At 43.7% G+C, this 21,681-nt stretch overlaps 1 protein-coding gene across 4 annotated transcripts; it reads right to left on the bottom strand.

Annotated features, from left to right (window-relative positions):
• Positions 1-4,535: 4,535 nt before the first annotated feature.
• Positions 4,536-20,124, bottom strand: LOC138637263 (vascular endothelial zinc finger 1-like). 4 transcript variants are annotated; one of them, XM_069725800.1, is made up of 7 exons: positions 20,018-20,124; positions 11,972-12,801; positions 10,647-10,716; positions 10,133-10,301; positions 6,426-6,467; positions 5,865-5,930; positions 4,536-5,714 (listed from the first exon to the last, which is right to left on the bottom strand). In XM_069725800.1, exons 1-7 carry the CDS (start codon positions 20,048-20,050, stop codon positions 5,359-5,361), a joined length of 1,566 nt encoding a protein of 521 aa, XP_069581901.1. In that variant the 5' UTR covers positions 20,051-20,124; the 3' UTR covers positions 4,536-5,358. The 4 variants fall into 4 exon arrangements, with proteins under 4 accessions (XP_069581901.1, XP_069581903.1, XP_069581902.1 ...); XM_069725802.1 differs by lacking the exon at positions 5,865-5,930; XM_069725801.1 differs by lacking the exon at positions 6,426-6,467.
• Between the last annotated feature and the right edge of the window lie 1,557 nt (positions 20,125-21,681).

Here is a 21,681-nt window from a genome sequence, read left to right as displayed (position 1 = left end):
TACATGCTACATTTACATGTTACATTTACATTTACATGCTACATTTACATGCTACATTTACATGCTACATTTACATGCTACATTTACATGTTACATTTACATGCTACATGTACATGCTACATTTACATGCTACATTTACATGCTACATTTACATGCTACATTTACATGCTACATTTACATGCTACATTTACATGCTACATTTACATGTTACATTTACATGCTACATTTACATGCTACATTTACATGCTACATTTACATGCTACATTTACATGTTACATTTACATGCTACATTTACATGCTACATTTACATGCTACATTTACATGCTACATTTACATGCTACATTTACATGCTACATTTACATGCTACATTTACATGCTACATGCTACATTTACATGTTACACATTTACATGCTACATTTACATGCTACATTTACATTACATTTACATGCTACATTTACATACATGCTACATTTACATGTTACATTTACATGCTACATTTACATACATGCTACATTTACATGCTACATTTACATGCTACATTTACATGCTACATTTACATGCTACATTTACATGCTACATTTACATGTTACATTTACATGTTACATTTACATGTTACATTTACATGCTACATTTACATGCTACATTTACATGCTACATTTACATGCTACATTTACATGCTACATTTACATGCTACATTTACATGCTACATTTACATGCTACATTTACATGCTACATTTACATGCTACATTTACATGCTACATTTAAATGCTATTTACATGCTTACATGCTACATTTACATGTTACATGCTACATTTACATGCTACATTTACATTTACATGCTACATTTACATGTTACACATTTACATGCTACATTTACATGCTACATTTACATGCTACATTTACATGTTACATTTACATGCTACATTTACATGTTACATACATTTACATGCTACATTTACATGCTACATTTACATGCTACATTTATATGTTACATTTACATGTTACATTTACATGCTACATTTACATGCTACATTTACATGCTACATTTACATGCTACATTGTCTTTTTACTTTCTGATATTCAACAGCAGTTCCAAACCACATCTATCTCTTCCTGTTTTTCATTTGTGGAGGGGTAGCTGGAGTCTGGCAATAGGACCCAGGCAGGAAGGGAAGACACCGGCTATAAAGGGAGGCAGGAAGCTCACCTGGGCTTCTTTCCTGCACACCTGAGCTCAAGCAGAGGCAGCCTTTGAGTTTGTCTCTAGACACCTGCATGTTTCCAGCTGAGAGGAAACAGCTTTGTTTCAGGCCTGGAAGTTCTTTTACCAGAGAAGAGAAGCAGCCACTGTTCTTTTCCCACAATTTGTTAGGTTTTAGTGTCTTAAAACTGAATTGTTTGGGCCGTTTTTTTGTTTTGTTTCCTTCCAGTGTGGCTGTAGTCGTTCTGTACTCCTCATTTGACCGTGGTTCGAACTACGGGGGCTGAAAACGACACAAGCTCCCCTGAAAACCTTCTTTTGAGACATTAAGGGGCTCTAAATAATTGTCACAAGTAGATTTTCTGCACAATAGTTTGTGAAAAAATTATGGTAGTAAACATGTCAGTGTTGTGTGTTAATTCGTTCATTATACAGTACATCATTTAGAAAGACAACACGGATTGCAGCGATGGAGGAGATAACAGCTTTGGGCATCCAGGGAGCTTTGGTTTTATGTGCAGGCAGTCAGAAATATGCCACAATATAGTATGTCATCCATTAAATGACAAAAACATTGTAGTTTTTTGGACATGAAAAGATCAGTGCAGTCTCCCATGTGTTTATCTTAATATGTAATTCCCCGACAATGAGAATAGCTCACCTGTCTCTTAGTGAGTATATGTGATGACGGCTAACATAGTAAACACGCTTCACGCCATGTTCCGACCCGACCCGGCTCTTATATGACCGTCATCTGTTGTGTGGTTCTGTAGCTCCGCCTCCAGGGCGCCCTGCTGACTACTGTTAGTCAGCTTCATGGCCATAAATATGTGGACACCCGGAGGCTCCGTGGAGATGGAGACTTCATCATGGAGGTTCTGGAGGTCGGTCCAGTTCTACAGATGAACCTTCAACAAACACACCTTTTACACAGCTCGTCACATTTTCAAAGTTTAATAGTTAAAGAATGAAAAAAACACTGCGATGTTTCCGTCGTCACGTACAGACTATGATTTGGCACAAAATCCCCCCAAAGTCACAGAGAGGCACTTCCATCGTGAAGACACTGAAAACATCCGCAGACTGCCGGAGCCTCCACAACCCTCGACTGGAGGGGGTGTGGGAGGGGGTTGGAGGTGTGGGGGGGGGGGACTCGGCATGGACAGTCCACCACCATGTTTCATTGTTTGCTTTTATTTAGACAAACCCAAATAAAAAGCACAACAAACATCGCGCATATGTTTACATAATTCTCAATGGACATACATTTAAAAAATGTAGGAATGTTTTTCCTTTCTGCTACTCAGAAAGCCGAACCTTCGAATATGTACAAAAATTACCATGTTAATGTTCTAATACAAAAAGATTTATAAAAGGTTATTTTTCTTGTGTCTGTCATAACTAACACGTCTCTCCACTAGATGGTTTGTACAAAGATATACATTCATTTGCCTTCACATCTGCCAAATTCATCACAAACTTCACAGAAAATAAAAAATACAAATCTTCTAAATCCATATTTGGCCAAACAGATGTTGGTTTTTCACATTAGGTTGGAGTCCAATTAAAAAGTCAACTAATGTTTCCAGGTTGTTCCTGAAGTACAAAACCAGAGCGTCACAATCGTTAGCTTTTAAAGCTAATCAGAAGACGGTTTGGTACCGGACCTTCGGGTGCTCAGCCCGTTTAACTGATGAAGGCGTTCTTCACAGAACTTCCATCACGTCGCAGGAGGAAGCATCGACGGGAGGAGAAGTCCTGCAGAGGTTCAGGCACGCTTGTTTTCTACACTAATGACATCACATCCTGTCGTCCTACTTTTAGTGTTGTTTTCATCAAAGTTTCTATTCTTCTAATACCGCTGGTTCATCTCCAACCGGGTCAGAACCAGAACCTCATCCACATGCAGCATGGAGACATGTTGAAATAACGACGGTCCACATCACAGCGCTTCCCTCAGTGGACGCTGTTGTCATGGAGACCATAACATTTATCAGCTGAAACCATTGAAATGTCCTGGAAGTACTTCTGTAGTGTCCCACAGTCTCCTGACAGACCCGGACCTGCAGAGACCTCTCAGTGGACATCATGCAGCTGCAGAACCGGCTGAGGTCACCAAGAAGACTTTTTCAGCACTTGGTTCTGCTGGCGTCTGTGGGCTCAGTCGGTACCAGAACCGTTCTCCAACATGTTCAGGTGGAACCCCACACGGGGGAGGGAGGTGAGGGGGTGTGTGTCACTGATGATAATGATGCTGCTTAGCAACGTGAATAATAACACTGAACTCTCACAGGTCCACCAGTTACCATGGTAACCACAGACTCTATCTTCCAGGAAACATAAACCAGGATGAAAATTAAAATATAATAATTCTAAATAAACAACAGAACCAGGCTGCAGGTCACAGAACCAATGTACAGAACTGGCCCACTGGGCAACAGAACCAGCGTGCTGCGAGGTAAACAGGACAAGTTCTGACCTCCACAGAACCGGGCCTCAGCTGATCCGATATCAGATATTGATCAGGACCAGCTGTGGAGGCTCCAGCTGGTACCACCGGTGGGAGTGTTGATGAGAGAACCAGGAAGTGGTTCTTGTTGATGGACGGCTGTCAGTGCTGTGTGTATGCATCGGTCGCCCGGTGGGAGAGAGAGAGAAGGCCATAAGATGTGTTTCATATTTACAAGATTCTCAGAAAACTTCCTGAGTTGGACTGACAGTCATCCTCGCTGACCTTTGACCTTTGATAAGACAGGGTTCCCTCCAGCTGTCACGTCCTCATAAATAGAGAAATTAGTCCCAAACCGAGTCCAGGAGCTTTAAGACAGATGTGTGTGTGTGTGTGTGTGTGTGTGTGTGTGTGTGTGTGTGTGTGTGTGTGTGTGTGTGTGTGTGTGTATGTGTGTGTGTGTGTATGTGTGTGTGTGTGTGTTGGAGGGAAGGAGAGGAGCGAGGGGGGGGTCGGTCATCAATCCCCCTCATGGAAGCTGTTTTTTTCATTGTTTGTTTTTACTTTAAAATACATCAACTATTAAATACTGATAATCACTAAAATAACTGAGAAAAAGAATAAACAAAAATAAGAGGAAGCATTTAACTCCAGAAACAGTCACGTCTCACGTCATACATGTTCAGTCAGCTGAAGAACTCACGTCATACATGTTCAGCTGCTCAGAAATGAACGGATCTCCTCCCTGCAGCACAAACTGTTCACTGTCAACACATCTAGAGGCACCTGTCAGTGGACCAGTGGACTGGTACTGGGACCGGTACTGGGATCGGTACTGGGACCAGCGGACCGGTACTGTGATCGGTACTAGGACCAGTGCCGGTACTAGGACCAGTGGACCGGTAATGGGATCGGTACTGGGACCAGTGGACCGGTACCAACAGTACTGTGAAGATGTAATAACAGTCCAATAATGTCAAAGCAGGTTTCTGCTGCTCTGCAGTCGTTCCAACGTGAACGTTCTCCTCATGAAATCATGATTTCTATAATAACTGTGACGAGACTTTAAAATGAAACGAACAGTTTGTAAAGATGAAACACGTCCTGATGGTGTGACTGTGTTTCAGAACATTTCCTCCAGGGGGCGACATGCACGTAGAAAATCTTTGGCTTTAACTGATCATCATTATCACCGTGGTTCTGGGCCTCGTCCCGTTGCTAGGTAGATCTGGTTCTGTCCGAGATGGACAGTCCGGGTCGGGTCTGTCCGAGATGGACAGTCGCTATGACAACCACTTTTCAGTGTTGGTATGAATGGATTTACGGATCTTTTTTTTTTTTTTTGCATCAATGTGATGAAGTACCTTGTTTTTTTCAGTTTGTTCGCCAAAATAGAATCAATAGCAATAAAAGTTCTATTAAAGTCTAAAAATAAAGTCCTACGTTAGACGAGCTAAATGAGACGATGACAGAAGAGGAGATGACCCGTTGTTGTCCTGCAGCCCTGAAGGGGGCAGCAGACCTCTTATCTTCTATAAATACACATAAAACATAAGGATCAGATTATGACTGCAGCAGTACAGTTCGTTGGTTCCTATCGCTGCCGTTAGTTGACCTTTGACCTTTGACCAGCCCGTTCAGAGGGCCGCAATGGCGCCGTCTGTTATTAGGCAGCTGCAACATGATTGGCTGTTCCATGAGCATGGCTCTACCAGGGGGGGGAGGAGGGAAGGACCTGGGACAGGAAGGGCATGCTGTCCATGGACCTCATGGCGATGTTGAGCGGCCCGCTGATGTTCATGGCCATCGGCGTGGTGATGGCGACGGGGTGCGCCAGGCTCATGTGGGCGGTGGTGGGGATGTTGACGGAGGCCAGGTTCACCGGGCCGGTGATGGTGACGGGGTGCTGCAGGTTCACCGGTGACGTGATGTTCACCGTGCTGGTGGCGATGTTCATCTGAGCGGCGATGGTGACGGGGTTGCCGACGCGGTTCAGGGCCGACGCGATGGCGGCGTTGGTGACCGGCGTGGAGGAGGCCGAGTTATTGTGCACGTTGTTGGCGTCTGTTAGAAAAGACAGAAGAGCAGATTGAGGCCGAGTCCACCCGGTACCGCTCACACTCCCTCCAACACCAGAACCAGCAGCAGCCCGGTCAGCTCCACCGCTGGAAGGTCAATGTGTCATTAATGTGAGTAGTAGGTGAGGGAACCTACCTTTGTGAGAGTTGTCAATAAGGACTTGGAAGGAGTTATTTAAAATCTCTCCTACCGTCAACTCACCTGAGGGGTAAATTCAAAAAGCAGGATCAATAGACTCACCAGCTCACCGTCTACTCTACAACATACACATTATCAAGGACAGTGAAGCTGTGTGTGCTGAGGGGGACGCGCCCCTCTGTGACCGGCAGCGGCACCGGCCCACGAGAGCTCGGCGACGCTGCAACCCGCTCCGTGGACCGGTCCGCTAGCAGCTGGGTCACCTGGGAGGAGTCCCAGTGTTTACATCAAATAGTAATGAAGCGTGTGTGGACCAACGGCCAATTGATGAGTGAAATGCCTGCTGGGTAATGTGGGATGAGGTCCGGTAGTGTGCATGGAGCCGGTGTTATGGTCCAGTTGGTGGTTAATTCAAAGATCTACTGATCCTGCTTCATGAAATTTAACCTTAATTTATCAGATGTGAGAAGACGTGTGAGTCCAGAGACTCGGCACCACGTCTACGGCCGCTAGTGTTCAGGACATGAGTGTAGGTTCTGCTACGGACTACTGGATTACCTTTTCGTGGCCCTGAGTGGTTCCACTGCCAGTCACTTATGCCTATTCAGAGATACAGACACATATGGGGTTACATAAGCACAGGGAGCAGAGCCACCATTTGGTCAACTAGGACACTTTGTCAAATTGTGTGAATGTGGGGAATAAATGGTTTCTAGGAGGGTCAGAAACACACCTGATAAATATAGAGATCAAAACACACGCTGGTTATTATTATAATACTGTAATACAGTTATTATTAATGCAGACTAAAACCCATGATGAAATACTATTATTATTATTATTATTATTATTATTATTATTATTATTATAGACTAGACAACATGATGTAATACTGTTATTATAGACTGGAGAACATGATGTAATCCTGTTATTATTATTATTATAGACTAGAGGACATTATGTCATACTGTTATTATTATTACAGACTAGAGAACACAATGTAATATTGTTATCATTATTATTATAGACTAGAGAACATGATGTAATACTGTTGTTATTATTATTATTATTATAGACTAGAGGTCTATAATGATGCATGATGCATGATGCAATGATGCAATACTGTTGTTATTATTATTATTATAGACTAGAGAACATGATGTAATACTGTTATTATTATTATAGACTAGAGGAAATTATGTAATATTGTTATTATTATAGACTAGAGGACATGATGTACTACTGTTATTATTATTATAGACTAGAGAACATGATGTAATACTGTTATTATTATTATTATTATAGACTAGAGGAAATTATGTAATATTGTTGTTGTTATTATTATAGACTAGAGGACATGATGTACTACTGTTATTATTATTATAGACTAGAGGACATGATGCAATACTGTTATTATTATTATTATTATAGACTAGAGCACATGATGTAATACTGTGTGTTATTATTATTATTATAGACTAGAGGACATGATGTAATACTGTTGTTATTATTATTATAGACTAGAGGACATGATGTAATCCTGTTATTATTAGTATTATTATAGACTGGAGGACATGATGCAATACTGTTATTATTATTATTATTATAGACTAGAGGACATGATGCAATCCTGTTATTATTAGTATTATTATAGACTAGAGGACATGATGCAATACTGTTATTATTATTATTATTATAGACTAGAGGACATGATGCAATACTGTTATTATTATTATTATAGACTAGAGGACATGATGTAATCCTGTTATTATTAGTATTATTATAGACTAGAGGACATGATGCAATACTGTTATAATTATTATTATTATTATAGACTAGAGCACATGATGTAATACTGTGTGTTATTATTATTATAGACTAGAGGACATGATGTAATACTGTTGTTATTATTATTATAGACTAGAGCACATGATGTAATACTGTGTGTTATTATTATTATAGACTAGAGGACATGATGTAATCCTGTTATTATTATTATAGACTAGAGAACATGATGTAATACTGTTATTATTAGTATTATTATAGACTAGAGGACATGATGCAATACTGTTATTATTATTATTATAGACTAGAGCACATGATGTAATACTGTTGTTATTATTATTATAGACTAGAGCACATGATGTAATACTGTTGTTATTATTATTATAGACTAGAGCACATGATGTAATCCTGTTATTATTATTATAATAGACTAGAGAACATTATGTAATACTGTTATTATTATTATTATAGACTAGAGAACATGATGTAAAACTGTTATTATTATTATTATTATTATAGACTAGAAAACATGATGTAATACTGTTATTATTATTATAGACTAGAGGACATGATGTAATCCTGTTATTATTATTATTATTATAGACTAGAGAACATGATGTAATACTGTTATTATTATTATAGACTAGAGAACATGATGTAATACTGTTGTTATTATTATTATAGACTAGAGAACATGATGTAATCCTGTTATTATTATAGACTAGAGAACATGATGTAACACTGATATTTTATTATTGTAGCCTAGAGGACATGATTTACTACTGTTGTTATTATTATTATTATTATTATTATTATTATTATTATTATAGACTAGAGGACATGATGTAATCCTGTTATTATTATTATTATAGACTAGAGAACACGATGTAATACTGTTATTATTATTATTATTATTATTATTATAGACTAGAGGACATGATGTACTACTGTTGTTATTATTATTATTACTATAGACTAGAGAACGAAGGGGACACGCTGGAGGCACTCTGGGGACACGCCTGAGACACACAAGGGACACGGTGGAGACACATAGGGGACTCGCAGGAGACAAGGCAGAGACACAGGGGACATACCAGGGATACGCAAGGGACACGGCGGAGACACTGTGGACACGGCGGACACACGGTGGAGACACGCAGGGGACATGGCGGAGATGCGCAGGGGACAGGCAGGGGACAGCCTCAGGGCGTCCTCTGCTCTCTGGCGCCCCCCTCAGAGCGTCACATGTCTGTGTCTGTATGTTCAGTCTTTTGTATGTTGTGTTTGAGCCGATGACGTGTGCTGATGTCTCCACAGAACAACGATCCGTGTTCAGGTGCTAGAAACCAACAGCGCTGACACATCATCAACAATCATGTCTCGGTCCAAACTGTCCCTCAGGACCGTTTCTAGTGAGTCCCTGCAGACCACTGTGTTAAACTACAGGCACACATGTAGCTGCCATGTCCAGCAGAGGGCGCCAGAGGCTTTGGGTCACATTAATGCTCCCAGAAACTAAAGAGTTAATTTTAAAAAGACTCATTGATGAAGGTGAGTCATAAAGATCCAACCTCTGCTCTCCGTGATATAAAAGTTCTTCCACTCTTCCTTCGAAGGTGTAGCAGCACAAACCGCCTGCCTCAACACAAATAACTCCTCATTTACAGCCATCAAGGATCTTCATCCTCTCATCATCACCTACCACATGCTGGCTGACTGGGAGCAAAAAGGCAAAACAGGAAGTGGCAGGGTTTATGGGAAATGATGTCTTGTAGTGAAAATGTGGCGCAAGTCTGATCCTAGTGTGAACATTAGATTAATCGCATAGCCTCCGGCCAGTCTTCAGTCAGGAGGAGGGAAGGGTCACATTTATTTTAGACTACAGACCAGGTGCAGTTTAATCATGTGTATGTGATAAACACACACTCATGTCATACGTGTGCCCTCAGTGTCACTCACTCCATGTTTCCATCGGACGACACCGTTAGGAATCAGAAAACAAGATGGGCGTGAATGCAACCCAAAGCAGGACATCTGAACTGGTCATGGATTAAACATGAATCTACTGTCTGCTCATCAGGACGGGGTCAGTCAGCTGGTCAGTCAGCTGGAGATGGTTCACTCATCTAATCTGGTTAACACTTCCAATGTGGGGACAGATTATTATTATAAATATTAATACATCCACTATAAACTGAGTTGTGGGGAAAGATAATGTTTGAGGTGTTGAGATGGATCTCATCCCTCCATGAAAACAGCACCGTCTGAGATGTGACTAGAAACCTGTGCGTGTGTGTGAGACATACTGTGTGTATGTGTGTGTGTGTGTGTGTGTGTGTGTGTGTGTGTGTGTGTGTGTGTGTGTGTGTGTGTGTGTGTGTGTGTGTGTGTGTGTGTGTGTGTGTGTACGCATGTGTGTGTGTGTCTGTGTCTGTGTGTTCCATGTATGACTGTGTTGCTATGGTGATCAGGTGTTCTACCTTTGTTGCTGCAGGGGCTGCTGAAGCTGGCCTGTCCGTGTGTCTTCAGGTGGCTGGTGATGTAGGCGGCGCTCAGCATCTTTCCACAGATGTTGCAGGTCACCTTTCCTTCGTGTCGGATCATGTGGGAGCGCAGACGGTCTTTGGTAGCGAAGGCCGAGGTGCATGCCTGACAAACAAAACCAGCCAATGTTGTTGCTTCCTGTCAACACCTGAGCAGACTGACCGTGTGACAGGAAGTCCACTTTCACCTGTTCCCACTCCTCGTTTGGAGGGAATTTAACATCTAATAATGCTTTCTGACAAAAACTGAACTCCATGCAGGAAACAGCCAAAGACAGATTTATGTTGTGACATAAACTTTGGACTGACAGGATCTTATCTTAATATGATATTTGGGCAGGATCAATATTGGATTAAAAATCAAATGGTTCATAGGGAATGTCTTATAGTAGTTTAGGTTGAAACGCCCCCTGCTGGTGTTGAGATAGAAGACATAGAGCAGCACTCTTACCGTTACTTGGCACTTGAAAGGCCTCTCTGAGGAGTGGACATGCTTCACATGGCAGCTGAGGTGGTCCGGTCTGCAGGGACATGGACACACAACCAATCAGAGGAGAGCTGGACACAACCTGGACATCAACCATGAGAGGTGGAGGACAGAATGACAGGAGGACAGAAGGACAGAAGACAGGACAGGGAGCTTCATAGTGATTTCTAACTGTGACTAACATGGTTGAAAGCTCCAGGAAGAGAGAGTGAAGGCTGCATGTCTTCATGCTGAGTCTCTGAACTGTATTTACGATATTTATATATTCTGATATTTGATGTTGTCAGGGAGACACACACTCTGCTTGGCTGGTGTCCACTGAGGCATTCAGGGAACATCAGTAAACTATAGCTTCTACTCAGAGCCTGCAGATGAGGCATTTGGGGGACATCAGTGAATTATAGCTACAGAAAATAAACTGGGTTCCACAAACCACAGGAAATAGACATTTACTGTGAACTGCTTTCAAAGTGATGAACACTGTGGGAGGAATGTTTGTCTAGTATCAACCGACTGTTATCGGATTAGAACATCCTGAATCACGAGTCGGGTAGGGGTCACCTGGAGCGATCCCCAGGTGAGTCCTTCAACCTCTCACAGCAGGTATATATTCATGCTGGCTCGGTTCAACGAGGTGTCCCGGTAACATTGACACCAGCAGGCCTTCAGCCTTCATCATTACACTACAGACAGTCTGCTGCTCTTCTTCATGTGTTTCACACCTTCAGCTGGGAGGCGATGAGGTCATGTTGGTACACAGTAAAATACTCAACAGTCCTCCATCACTGGAAGACATGAGTCCGTCTCAATAACGATCAAACAGTGATAAAGTCCGAGAGCTCCCTCTGCCGGGGGAGAAATGTACTCACAGTTAGCAGCCTCAGAAAGCACACCTGCTAAACAGGAAGCAGCAGCTCAGCCCAGAGACTCAGACCTTCTTACAATCTGCTGGGAACCGAGTGGTGCTCTGATCAACGCAGAGGGCAGAAACTCCTGCATATCTGCCTTCGGTTTGTTCCTTCTCTTGGCACTCATACATTCAGCTCCTGACTGATGCTGCAGCTGCAACTGTTCCTTCATTCATGGAAATAAAATGGATTTATTTGACAACCATTTGATGCTCTGTTCTTTAAACACCGCTAATGGATTTTAACGTTTATTGTCGGAAGTGTCGAGGTGACAACAACTTCTCCTTTCACATTGGTTTTCATTCAATAAGATTTGAAATTGTAAAAGCAGCTGCAGCTGCATACACTGTTTCCATGCAGCTGGTGAGACAGCACACATACCTGGAGAAGCCCTTCCCACAGACAGAGCAGATGTAAGGCTTGTGAACTCCTCCGTCGTGGGAGCGGACATGGTACGTCATGCGGTCCTTCCTCTTGAACCTCTGCTGGCAGATGGGACACTCGAACGGCTTCTCGTCAGAGTGCGACAGCTTGTGGCGGTTGAGGTGGTACACGTCTCTGAAGGCCTTCCCGCACATGTCACAGCCGTGGTTCTTTTTCACCGGCTTAGGCGGCTTCTTGGGTACGCTCTGTTGCTGTTGCTGCTGTTGCTGCTGCTGATGCTGCTGGTGCTGCTGCTGCTGCTGCTGGTGGTGCTGGTGGTGCTGGTGGTGCTGCATGGGAGTCATGACGCTGGTGCCGGTGGACGTCGACGTGGTGGCCGTGGTCAGAAGACCAGCTACAGTAGTGATGTATGAAGGGTTTCCACTGTTCTCACGCGGTACAGTGGATATCAGCGGCACCATGGTGGGGGCCGTCTGGGTCTTCTTCGGGCGGGACACCATCTTAATGCCCGTGTGGCAGGACTCGTGCCGTCGCAGGTGGTAGCTGTCCCGGAAGGCCTTGTTGCAGTAGCCACAGATGAAGGGTGTCTTTGACTTGGGCTCCTTCTTCACCACGGTCACCGGCGGCGGCGGCCCTCCTCCTCCTCCTCCTACAGTCCCACTGGCCACATTGTCTTTGAGCAGCTCTGCAGCACTGACAGGCGGCTTCTGGTCCAACGGGATGGGCAGCACCGGTTTCTGATCGGGTGGCTCGGTCCCAGAGTTGAGCAGAGGCAGCAGGTTGTTCCCAGCGACCTGGTGCTGGTGATGCAGAGCCTCGTTGGCCTGCTGAATGGAGAAGACCAACATGGACAACCATGTTAATATACATGTCAAGAACACGCATGAAACAAAGGAACTATGAACTTGAACTGATTATCTGCATGTGGCCAACATGCATACAATGTTTGAAGAAAATGTCGATTTGTTTTAAACTGATAAGTTCTGTTAAATAACACAACATCCATATCTAGAAAGACTTTATCATCTGCTCAAACATGTGGAGTTTATTATTTAATATAAAAACGATTCCAGACCTTTTGTCCTAATTATTGAGCCTTAACATTACCCAATACCAAACAGGAGAATGACTGGATGCTGGGAGAGCGAAGAGGCTGTCTGGTCTAAGACCCCCGCCCCAACGGGACCCCCCAGGACAAACGGGACCTCCTCGGCCCCAACGGGACCCCCGGGACAAACAGGACCCCGACCCCCCCCCCCCCCCCCGACCCCAACGGGACCCCCAGCCCCAACCCTGACAGGACCGGTTTAATGTGCTACTAGTGTGTCTCTTCACCTCTTCATGGCTTCATCATCACTGAGGACCAACATCTGAAGTTCAACCTGCCTTCAGTGATGGTGCCGTTTTACACTGTCATCATTGAATCCATCCTCGCCTCCTCCTCCATCTTCATCATCATCATCATCATCATGTGGCACACTGCTGCCTCTGCCAGAGACCAGCAGCCAACCCTCCCGGGGGGACCAGACCAGACGTCACATTAATGTAAAATCTAGTTTTATATTGCAAACATGACGTGTTGCATGAATGCAGTTGTTCTCATTACACCTGTACTGTTTATACACCAGCATTCTGTACATTACCTGTAATTTATGTTAGTTGTTTTTTCTCACTTTGTATAATATAATATTTATGCTCGTTTATTTTTCTCATTCTTTCTCAGGTTTTGATTGTTTTGCACAACTTTACAGACTTAATCATGTATGTGAAAAACTTTACATCCAATTCTAATTCATATGCGATATCCTTTGGTCATATTACATGCTCTCATCACACAATAATTAACAGTAATGGTCCTCCAATGCAACATGTGACAAAATACACATTGGCTTTATGTGCAAATTGGGTATTAATGTGATTTTTTATCAGTGACATCATCACCTGAACCCCAACAATCAACCTCAGCCGTTATCAGCAAAATCTAATCATTAAAAAATTATGTGGATAATAAAAAATTTAAAAATGTGCCGCTCAAGCAAATAAAGCAACGATTGGCACAAAAATACAACCACAAAATAAAAACTGTGTACAGAAGACATCTTAAGTCTGCAGCTGCTGGCAGGCATTGTCCAATTGGTCATGGCCGATCCCAGTGGGATAGGATGATAGCGGGAGGGGGTTGGGGGGGTATTGTGTCCATGGAAAATGCATGCAGATAATTGTAAACAGAAACTTTAGAACAGGTCAGCTCAGAGATGTGGAGATGGAGAGCGCCTTGTTCTTCTCTGTACTCATCAGTGGGAGGGTTAAAGACCTGACCCGGGCCTTTCAGGTTCAGCCAAGCATCCCAGCCCGGTCAGTCAGGGGGGGAGGGGGGGCAAGTGCTGCTTTATTCCCACTGTGTTCTTTTATGGACCAAACAAACCCAAGCCCCAATGGTCCTGGGACAGGGAGGGGGAGGAGTGGGGGTTAGCGGTTCAGCTGCCGGCGGCCACGCTGCGTATTTAAGTGTGACGGAGGGAGATGAGGCCGTCACAGATTGTCAACTCACTTTTATATCTGCCACGTCGTAGTAGGACTCAGACTACAATCATTAATGCAATTAGCATTTCTCCTCACACACATGGATACAGTTCTGAGACGCCCTGGCGCTGCCAGCAGAACCGGCAGAACCGGCACCACAGCCTGCGGTGCGGTTCACACAATGTGCTGTGGAGGTCCTCCGACACAAACACTGATGAACACCAGTTCGGAGCATGGAAATGAACAAGAAGCAGAAGTAAACTAACGCAGTCATTGTTTGGGCAGTGATTCACCGTGTCCCAGAGCGACGCTGCCCCCTACTGTCTGACAACAAGGGCTTGGCTCCGCCTCCACTGGGATTCATTAGATGTTCATTATACTGACAAAGGTGTTTGATACAAATATAAAAAGGGAGAAAAGCAATTGTTCATAAGAAACATGCTGTTGGAGCGGGTCGGAAGGAGGAGGAACGTGTCATGTGCTATGATGTTTAATATTGTAATGATTATATAGTACAAATGATGGCATTAAGACAAATACTGACAGTTCCTGACTTTGTGCTTTAACAGGTATACGGCTCACCTGGACCGCACCAGGATAATCTGATGTTATTAGAATAAAAACCTTTTCCCAGAAGTTTGGACAATAGATTGAATACAGCTTGTAGTTATTCACAGTACACTCAGGCATTAGCAGTAAAAAGTGAAAGAAAAAGGCTCACTGATGAAGTAACCTCTCAGTTCTGAAGTAATCTAAATAAAAACAGGAGTATTTACAACAGCAAATTCACTGTTCAAACTACAAAGAATTAGTGAATTTCATCATCTACGGTTCATAATATCATTAAAAGATTCAGAGAATCTGGAGAAATCTCTGAACACAAGGGACAAGGCTGGAAACCAATATTGGATGGTGGTGATCTTCGGGCCCTCAGGCAGCACTACATTAAAAACACACTATTCTGGAGTGGAAATCACTGCATGGGCTCAGGAACACTTGTGAAAACCATCGTCTGTGAACACAGTTCATCGCTGCGTCCACAAATGCTGTTAAAACTCTCCAAAGAAGAAACCAGATAGAAACATGATCCAGAAACACCGCCGCCTTCTCTGGACCGAGATCATTGAAGATGGACTGAGGTGAAGTGGAAAACTGTCCTGAGGTCTGATGGATCACAATCTGAGATTCTGTTTGGAAATCATGGACGCTGCATCCTCCAGGTTAAAGAGGAGAGGGACCATCCAGCTTGTTATCAGCTCAGTTCTAAAGCCAGCATCTGTGATGGTACAGGGATGCATTAGTGCACACGGCATGGGTAGCTTGAACATCTGGAAGGAAGCATTAATGCTGAATGATATATTCAGGTTTTGGAGCAACATATGCTGCCATCCAGACAATGTCTCTTTCAGGGAAGGTCTTGTTTATTTCAGCAGAACAACATCCAACCACATTCTGCACGTATTCCAACAGCATGGTTCTCTAGTAGAAGAGTCCGCTGATAGACTGGCCTCCTGCAGTCCAGATCTGTCAATCATTGAAAACATCTGGAGCATCAGGGCATGAACAAGGAGACCCTGAACTGTTGAGCAGCTGAAATCCTCTATCAGGCCAGAATGGGACCACATTTCACTTTCTAAACTCCGGAAACTCCTCAGTTCCCAAAGGTTTCCAGAGTGTTGTTAAAAGAAGAGTTGATGCAGCTCAGTGGTGAACATGATCCTGGAACAACTTTATAGAGACGTGTTGCTGCATCAGATTCAAAATGAGACGATATTTATCATAAAACAATAACATTTCTCAGTTGCAACATTTGTTGTCTTTGGACTATTTGCAATTAAATATAGGTTTATGTGATTTACAATCCTTCTGTTTTTATTTACATTTTACAGAGCCCCAACGTTTTTGGAAACGAGGTTGTAATTGCACACATGGAGAAGGAACACACACACACACACACACACACACACACACACACACACACACACACACACACACACACTATAAATATACATGTAATAGATTGTTTCTTAATAAACTCCAGTGTTTCCCCTACCACTGTATTGGTAGACCGGGCTGCCCCAACGGGACCTCCCACCCCGCTGAAAGAAACAAAATAATACGAACGTACTTGTAGAACTGCAGTTATGTCCAGTAACTACTATTGATTTCCATATTTCCTGTGCAACTGTTTCATTTCAACTCTGTATGAAAGTTGCGCATTTTTCTGCGACTGAAAGTCACGCAACTTTGTCCGTTTCTCCGCTCAGCGGTGTGTCTGCGTTTCGTGAGGGGCGGGGCCTCACAGAACGCAGCGCGGCAATGCAGCAGGTGAACGTTACTCCAGCTGATGAACTACACTCATTAAGTGACTGTAAAACACGTGCAGTAAAAGCCTAAAGTTAATCTGCCAATGTACAAACCTCCACCTCCAGCTGCTGAACACCAGATCAGAACATCAGCATTTATAAAACTCAACCTGTATCTACTGGAAGTAGTTACAATGCTAACAATAGCATTTGCATTAGCTCTGCTGCTGATCAAGCCAGCCGAGTAGTGTAGCAACAGACCCATCCCTTCTCGCCAAGGTCAACGCTGTGTTACATGTTTTACTCTCCTGCAGAGTTGTGTGTGCTCCGAAAGGTTGGGCAGTCCTTAGCAACAGGTTAGCATAGCGTCCTGACTGCATGCAAAGTTGAAAGGAGGTCGCTCTGAAGAGACACTGAAGCAGCCGGTTGGTCCCACCAGCTGATGAGGATACTGCTCTTCTCAGCGAGGCTTTGTCCCACTTTCAGACTGTAGTTGTTGTTGGGACGGCTGCAACGACCAATCTGTAAATATCAGACAGCTTTCAGGTGCATTACTGCCACCTTCGGTTGGGAGCCACGCATTACAACCAGGTGCCGGGAAAAACAGGTGAAATAAGGAATACTCACATTTACTATATTTTAATGCCTTTTCAATATTCATACATTTGAAAGTTATGACCCATCCTTAAACTATTCATATCACAATGCCAGTTAAGACAGGATGACTGTGTCAGCACCAGCCAGGCCTTTAGATAGAAACCGCCAGCTTCAGTCCCGACGCCTGCTGAGGACATCAGGTAGTTTGTTAGACAGCTGCCTCATTCATGACATGAGTCAACAAGTGGAGCCTAAATAAGAAGTCTTCTTAACACCATATATTCACAACATGTGTAGCAGTGAACCGAGCTGTCCAACCACCAACAACACTTCTGCAGTAGCCCACACACACAGCGAGCCTGGCTGCATACAAGTATGACAAATACCATGGCAACCAAAACTTCATGCAATCAACGGCTGTGATAGTCTGCTGGCTGCAAACAGTCTAAAGGAATCACTGGTGTTTGTAACACCGTTAGACACCGTTAGTTTAACCCTCGGAACGATCACCAGGCAACAGAGGATCTTTTACTCTGTAAACATGAGCCTGTTCAGAGCAGTGATGTCCAGCTAACATGAACTGCATCAAACAAGGGTAACGACCAGGTAAAGAGGACACCACAGGAAGAAACACTGAGGCTGCACCTGTCACTCATATCTGATCAACACACCTGTCACTCACATCTGATCAACGCACCTGTCACTCACATCTGATCAACACACCTGTCAATCACATCTGATCAACACACCTGTCACTCATATCTGATCAACACACCTGTCACTCACATCTGATCAACAGAGCGATACACATGTTGCACGATCCACTCCTTTGTTTTCAGAGATCTATTTCCACAGTTCGCCCTCAGTCGCCCCCCCACGTGTTCACGTACCGGTACGGACGGTGCAGACACCAACACACCGGTACGGTAAACACACCCTAACCGGAGGTTGCCGTGGCTGCAGACGAGGGCTCAGCTCTGTCTGAGGTCTGTGTGTAAAGCTGACCAAATCCAAAGAGTCTCCGGTGGCTGCAGGTCACATGATGAGCAGCTCCTCAATCTGCTGCCAGTTATCAAACCAGGAAACGTATTCTTTAGGATTTGTCACTGGGTAAATTCAGAAATGTTAACAACACGGTGAATGAAGGGATGATTGATGAACAGTTCAGTGACTCCGGTGTCTCGTTTCTCACTAAAGCAACGAAATATTGAAAAATCTGCTGGAACACTGAATCCACGCTCACATACTTGCCTCCCTGTGTTTCTGAAGGACTCCACTAGAGGGCGCACCAAAGAAACAAGGACACCAATAAAACACGTGAACAACAAACAGGTTGACCATCGATGTGATCACAAATTTGCTGATTGTGAGATTACGGAGAGACACATTTCTCCATCGTCTCTGTCCTCGCTCGTATCTCCAGCAACCAAACAGCTCAGACGGGTCTCCATTTAGTTATCTATCTATAGATAGATCTATATATATCTATAGATAAATATCTATCTATAGATAGATAGATAGATAGATAGATATATAGATGTATATATATAGATGTATATCTATAGATAGACAGATCTATAGATATACTATACAGGGCACTTGGCAGCTTTAAAACTAGAACATCTCCAGATTGTCAAGAAGCAGATCCACAGCCTGCAGAGAGGAGCGTCTGCTCGGATCAGAACTTCTATCAGAACCACTGATGGACCTCTTATTACCGAGTTCCTACTACTTGAAGCTGTTTGATGACCTTTCCATCCAGTTGAAGATGAACTATTGCTCCACTACTGATGGACCTGCAGAACTTTACCCGAGTTGCCGTTCAACTACAGGATCGTTAAACTCAAGTGCTCTCCACATATTAAAGATCAGTGATCCATCTACAACCTGTTTCTGCGCATTCAGTCTGTATTCACGAGTTTCCATCGAAGGTCTGGATCCGACCTGCAGCTCACATCGAGTCCGTGAACGAAGCTTCACGCAGTTTGTCAGATTTGCGGTGAAAGAAGAAAGTTTGTGGTAGCATCGCTTCTGTCCGCGTGCTTCTTGCGGTGCTAGCGTTAGCTAAATGTCGTTAATGAGGCCGTAGGGGGTGAACGTGCCACCGCCGCGTGGCTTCATCACCGGAGTCGAGTCGAAGTCACAACAACTCGCTGCCTCCCGGTTTGTGTTGTCTGAACGATGATCGCTGAGGAAAGTAGCAGGTAGCTGGACTGTTAGCCAACGAGCTTAGCATACCTACATGTAATAGCAACAGCTCGACTCACGAGCTAATTTGCTAGCGCGCGCGCATCAACACCGGTGGAGCAGATTTGAGCTCCTCGTGCCCGTTAACTCCACGGACACGGAACCCACACTGCGGGTGGCGGGCCGGGCCGGGCCGGGCCGGTTCGTCGGCAGAGTGTCCGTGGACCGGGTACCGGCGAGGTGTCGGTCCGGTGGAGCCGTTAGCTGCTACAGCGGAGCTACCTAGCAGGCTGCCGCTAACACCTTTGTTTTGCTTGGCTAACTATGATTCATTTCTCAAAGTCACGCAACATATTTGTCGAGAAAAATTCCCGCCGTTTCTTAAAGGTTGCTGCAGTTCGTCAGACGACGTGTTTCCAGAAGCTCTTACCTGGAATAAAAACGAACTCCAGCTCGGTTCCATTACAACACTTGAAATCCGCAGGAAACCTACAAGGAGTCGACAACAAAGCAGCCAAACATGGCAGCGACGACTTCCTGTCCCCGCGGGGCCGGACCGGGATGGACCGGGATGGACCGGGGATGGACCGGGGTGGACTGGGGATGGACCGGGGATGGACTGGGGATGGACCGGGGATGGACCGGGGATGGACCGGGGATGGACTGGGGATGGACCGGGGTGGACTGGGGATGGACCGGGGTGGACCGGACCGGGTCCGCCGGACACTTACGGACTTTATTTTAAATTATTGTCCTCCCAACTCTGACTCTGCTGTCAGACAAACATATTAAACTTCACTATTATATAAATATTTTATTAAAACAAATTTATAGCACAAATATAATGACATTTTTTTGTTTTCATACAAATAAGAACTAAGAGTTGACAGAAAAATCATACAACCGCATAACCTAATTATGAAAAACACATTAGATAATTTCTGTTGTATGTACTGATAGTTTAGGGAACAGGTAGGCCTCTATAAACATGGGTCTATGTCCGTTTATGGTAACAAATATTAAGTTTAAATATTTATCAAAAACTCTCAACACAGCCTAAATGAAGTGGTTAATTTATTTTTAATATACATTTAGTAATTCCATTCTTGCTTTCTGCAACAATTTTTTTCACTGATGATTCGTTTGCCAATTTTTTGGGGGATGAATAATGTGTCTACAATGTCAGAAAGTAATGGCACATACGAAGCATCCAAAAGGCTCATGTCTCATGTCCACAGACCTGCTGTGAAACTGACGAATCCTTTTACATTCTCACTTTTTCAGCCTTAAGGACATCTGCTAACGCATCATAAATAAAAGCACTGTTAATCCTGCTGGTAAATAATTAACTTTATTTAAAAGATTGATATTAATATCCTATCTGTGTACAGACCTAAAGTCAGTTATCCAAACTGATATCTGAGAGACCTGCTCTCATTGTACTTTTGTTGTAAGTGCAACTTGTGTTCCAGATGTTCTACTTGTGTTCCAGATGTTCTACTTGTGTTCCAGATGTTGTACTTGTGTTCCAGATGTTTTACTTGTGTTCCAGATGTTTTACTTGTGTTCCAGATGTTGTACTTGTGTTCCAGATGTTGTACTTGTGTTCCAGATGTTCTACTTGTGTTCCAGATGTTGTTCTTGTGTTCCAGATGTTGTACTTGTGTTCCAGATGTTGTACTTGTGTTCCAGATGTTGTTCTTGTGTTCCAGATGTTCTACTTGTGTTCCAGATGTTCTACTTGTGTTCCAGATGTTGTACTTGTGTTCCAGATGTTCTACTTGTGTTCCAGATGTTGTACTTGTGTTCCAGATGTTGTTCTTGTTCCAGATGTTCTACTTGTGTTCCAGATGTTCTACTTGTGTTCCAGATGTTGTACTTGTGTTCCAGATGTTGTACGTGTGTTCCAGATGTTGCACTTGTGTTCCAGATGATGTACTTGTGTTCCAGATGTTGCACTTGTGTTCCAGATGTTCTACTGGTGTTCCAGATGTTGTACTTGTGTTCCAGATGTTGTACTTGTGTTCCAGATGTTCTACTTGTGTTCCAGATGTTCTACTTGTGTTCCAGATGTTCTACTTGTGTTCCAGATGT

The sequence above is a fragment of the Brachyistius frenatus genome, unplaced genomic scaffold, assembly GCF_029030835.1.
Source record: "Brachyistius frenatus isolate BFR_SWC_R1_liver_20210118 unplaced genomic scaffold, ASM2903083v1 Contig_450, whole genome shotgun sequence".
NCBI classification, from domain to species: Eukaryota; Metazoa; Chordata; class Actinopteri; family Embiotocidae; genus Brachyistius; species Brachyistius frenatus.
Note: the sequence above shows the minus strand (reverse complement) of the source record. Positions and strands in the feature narration are given on the sequence as shown.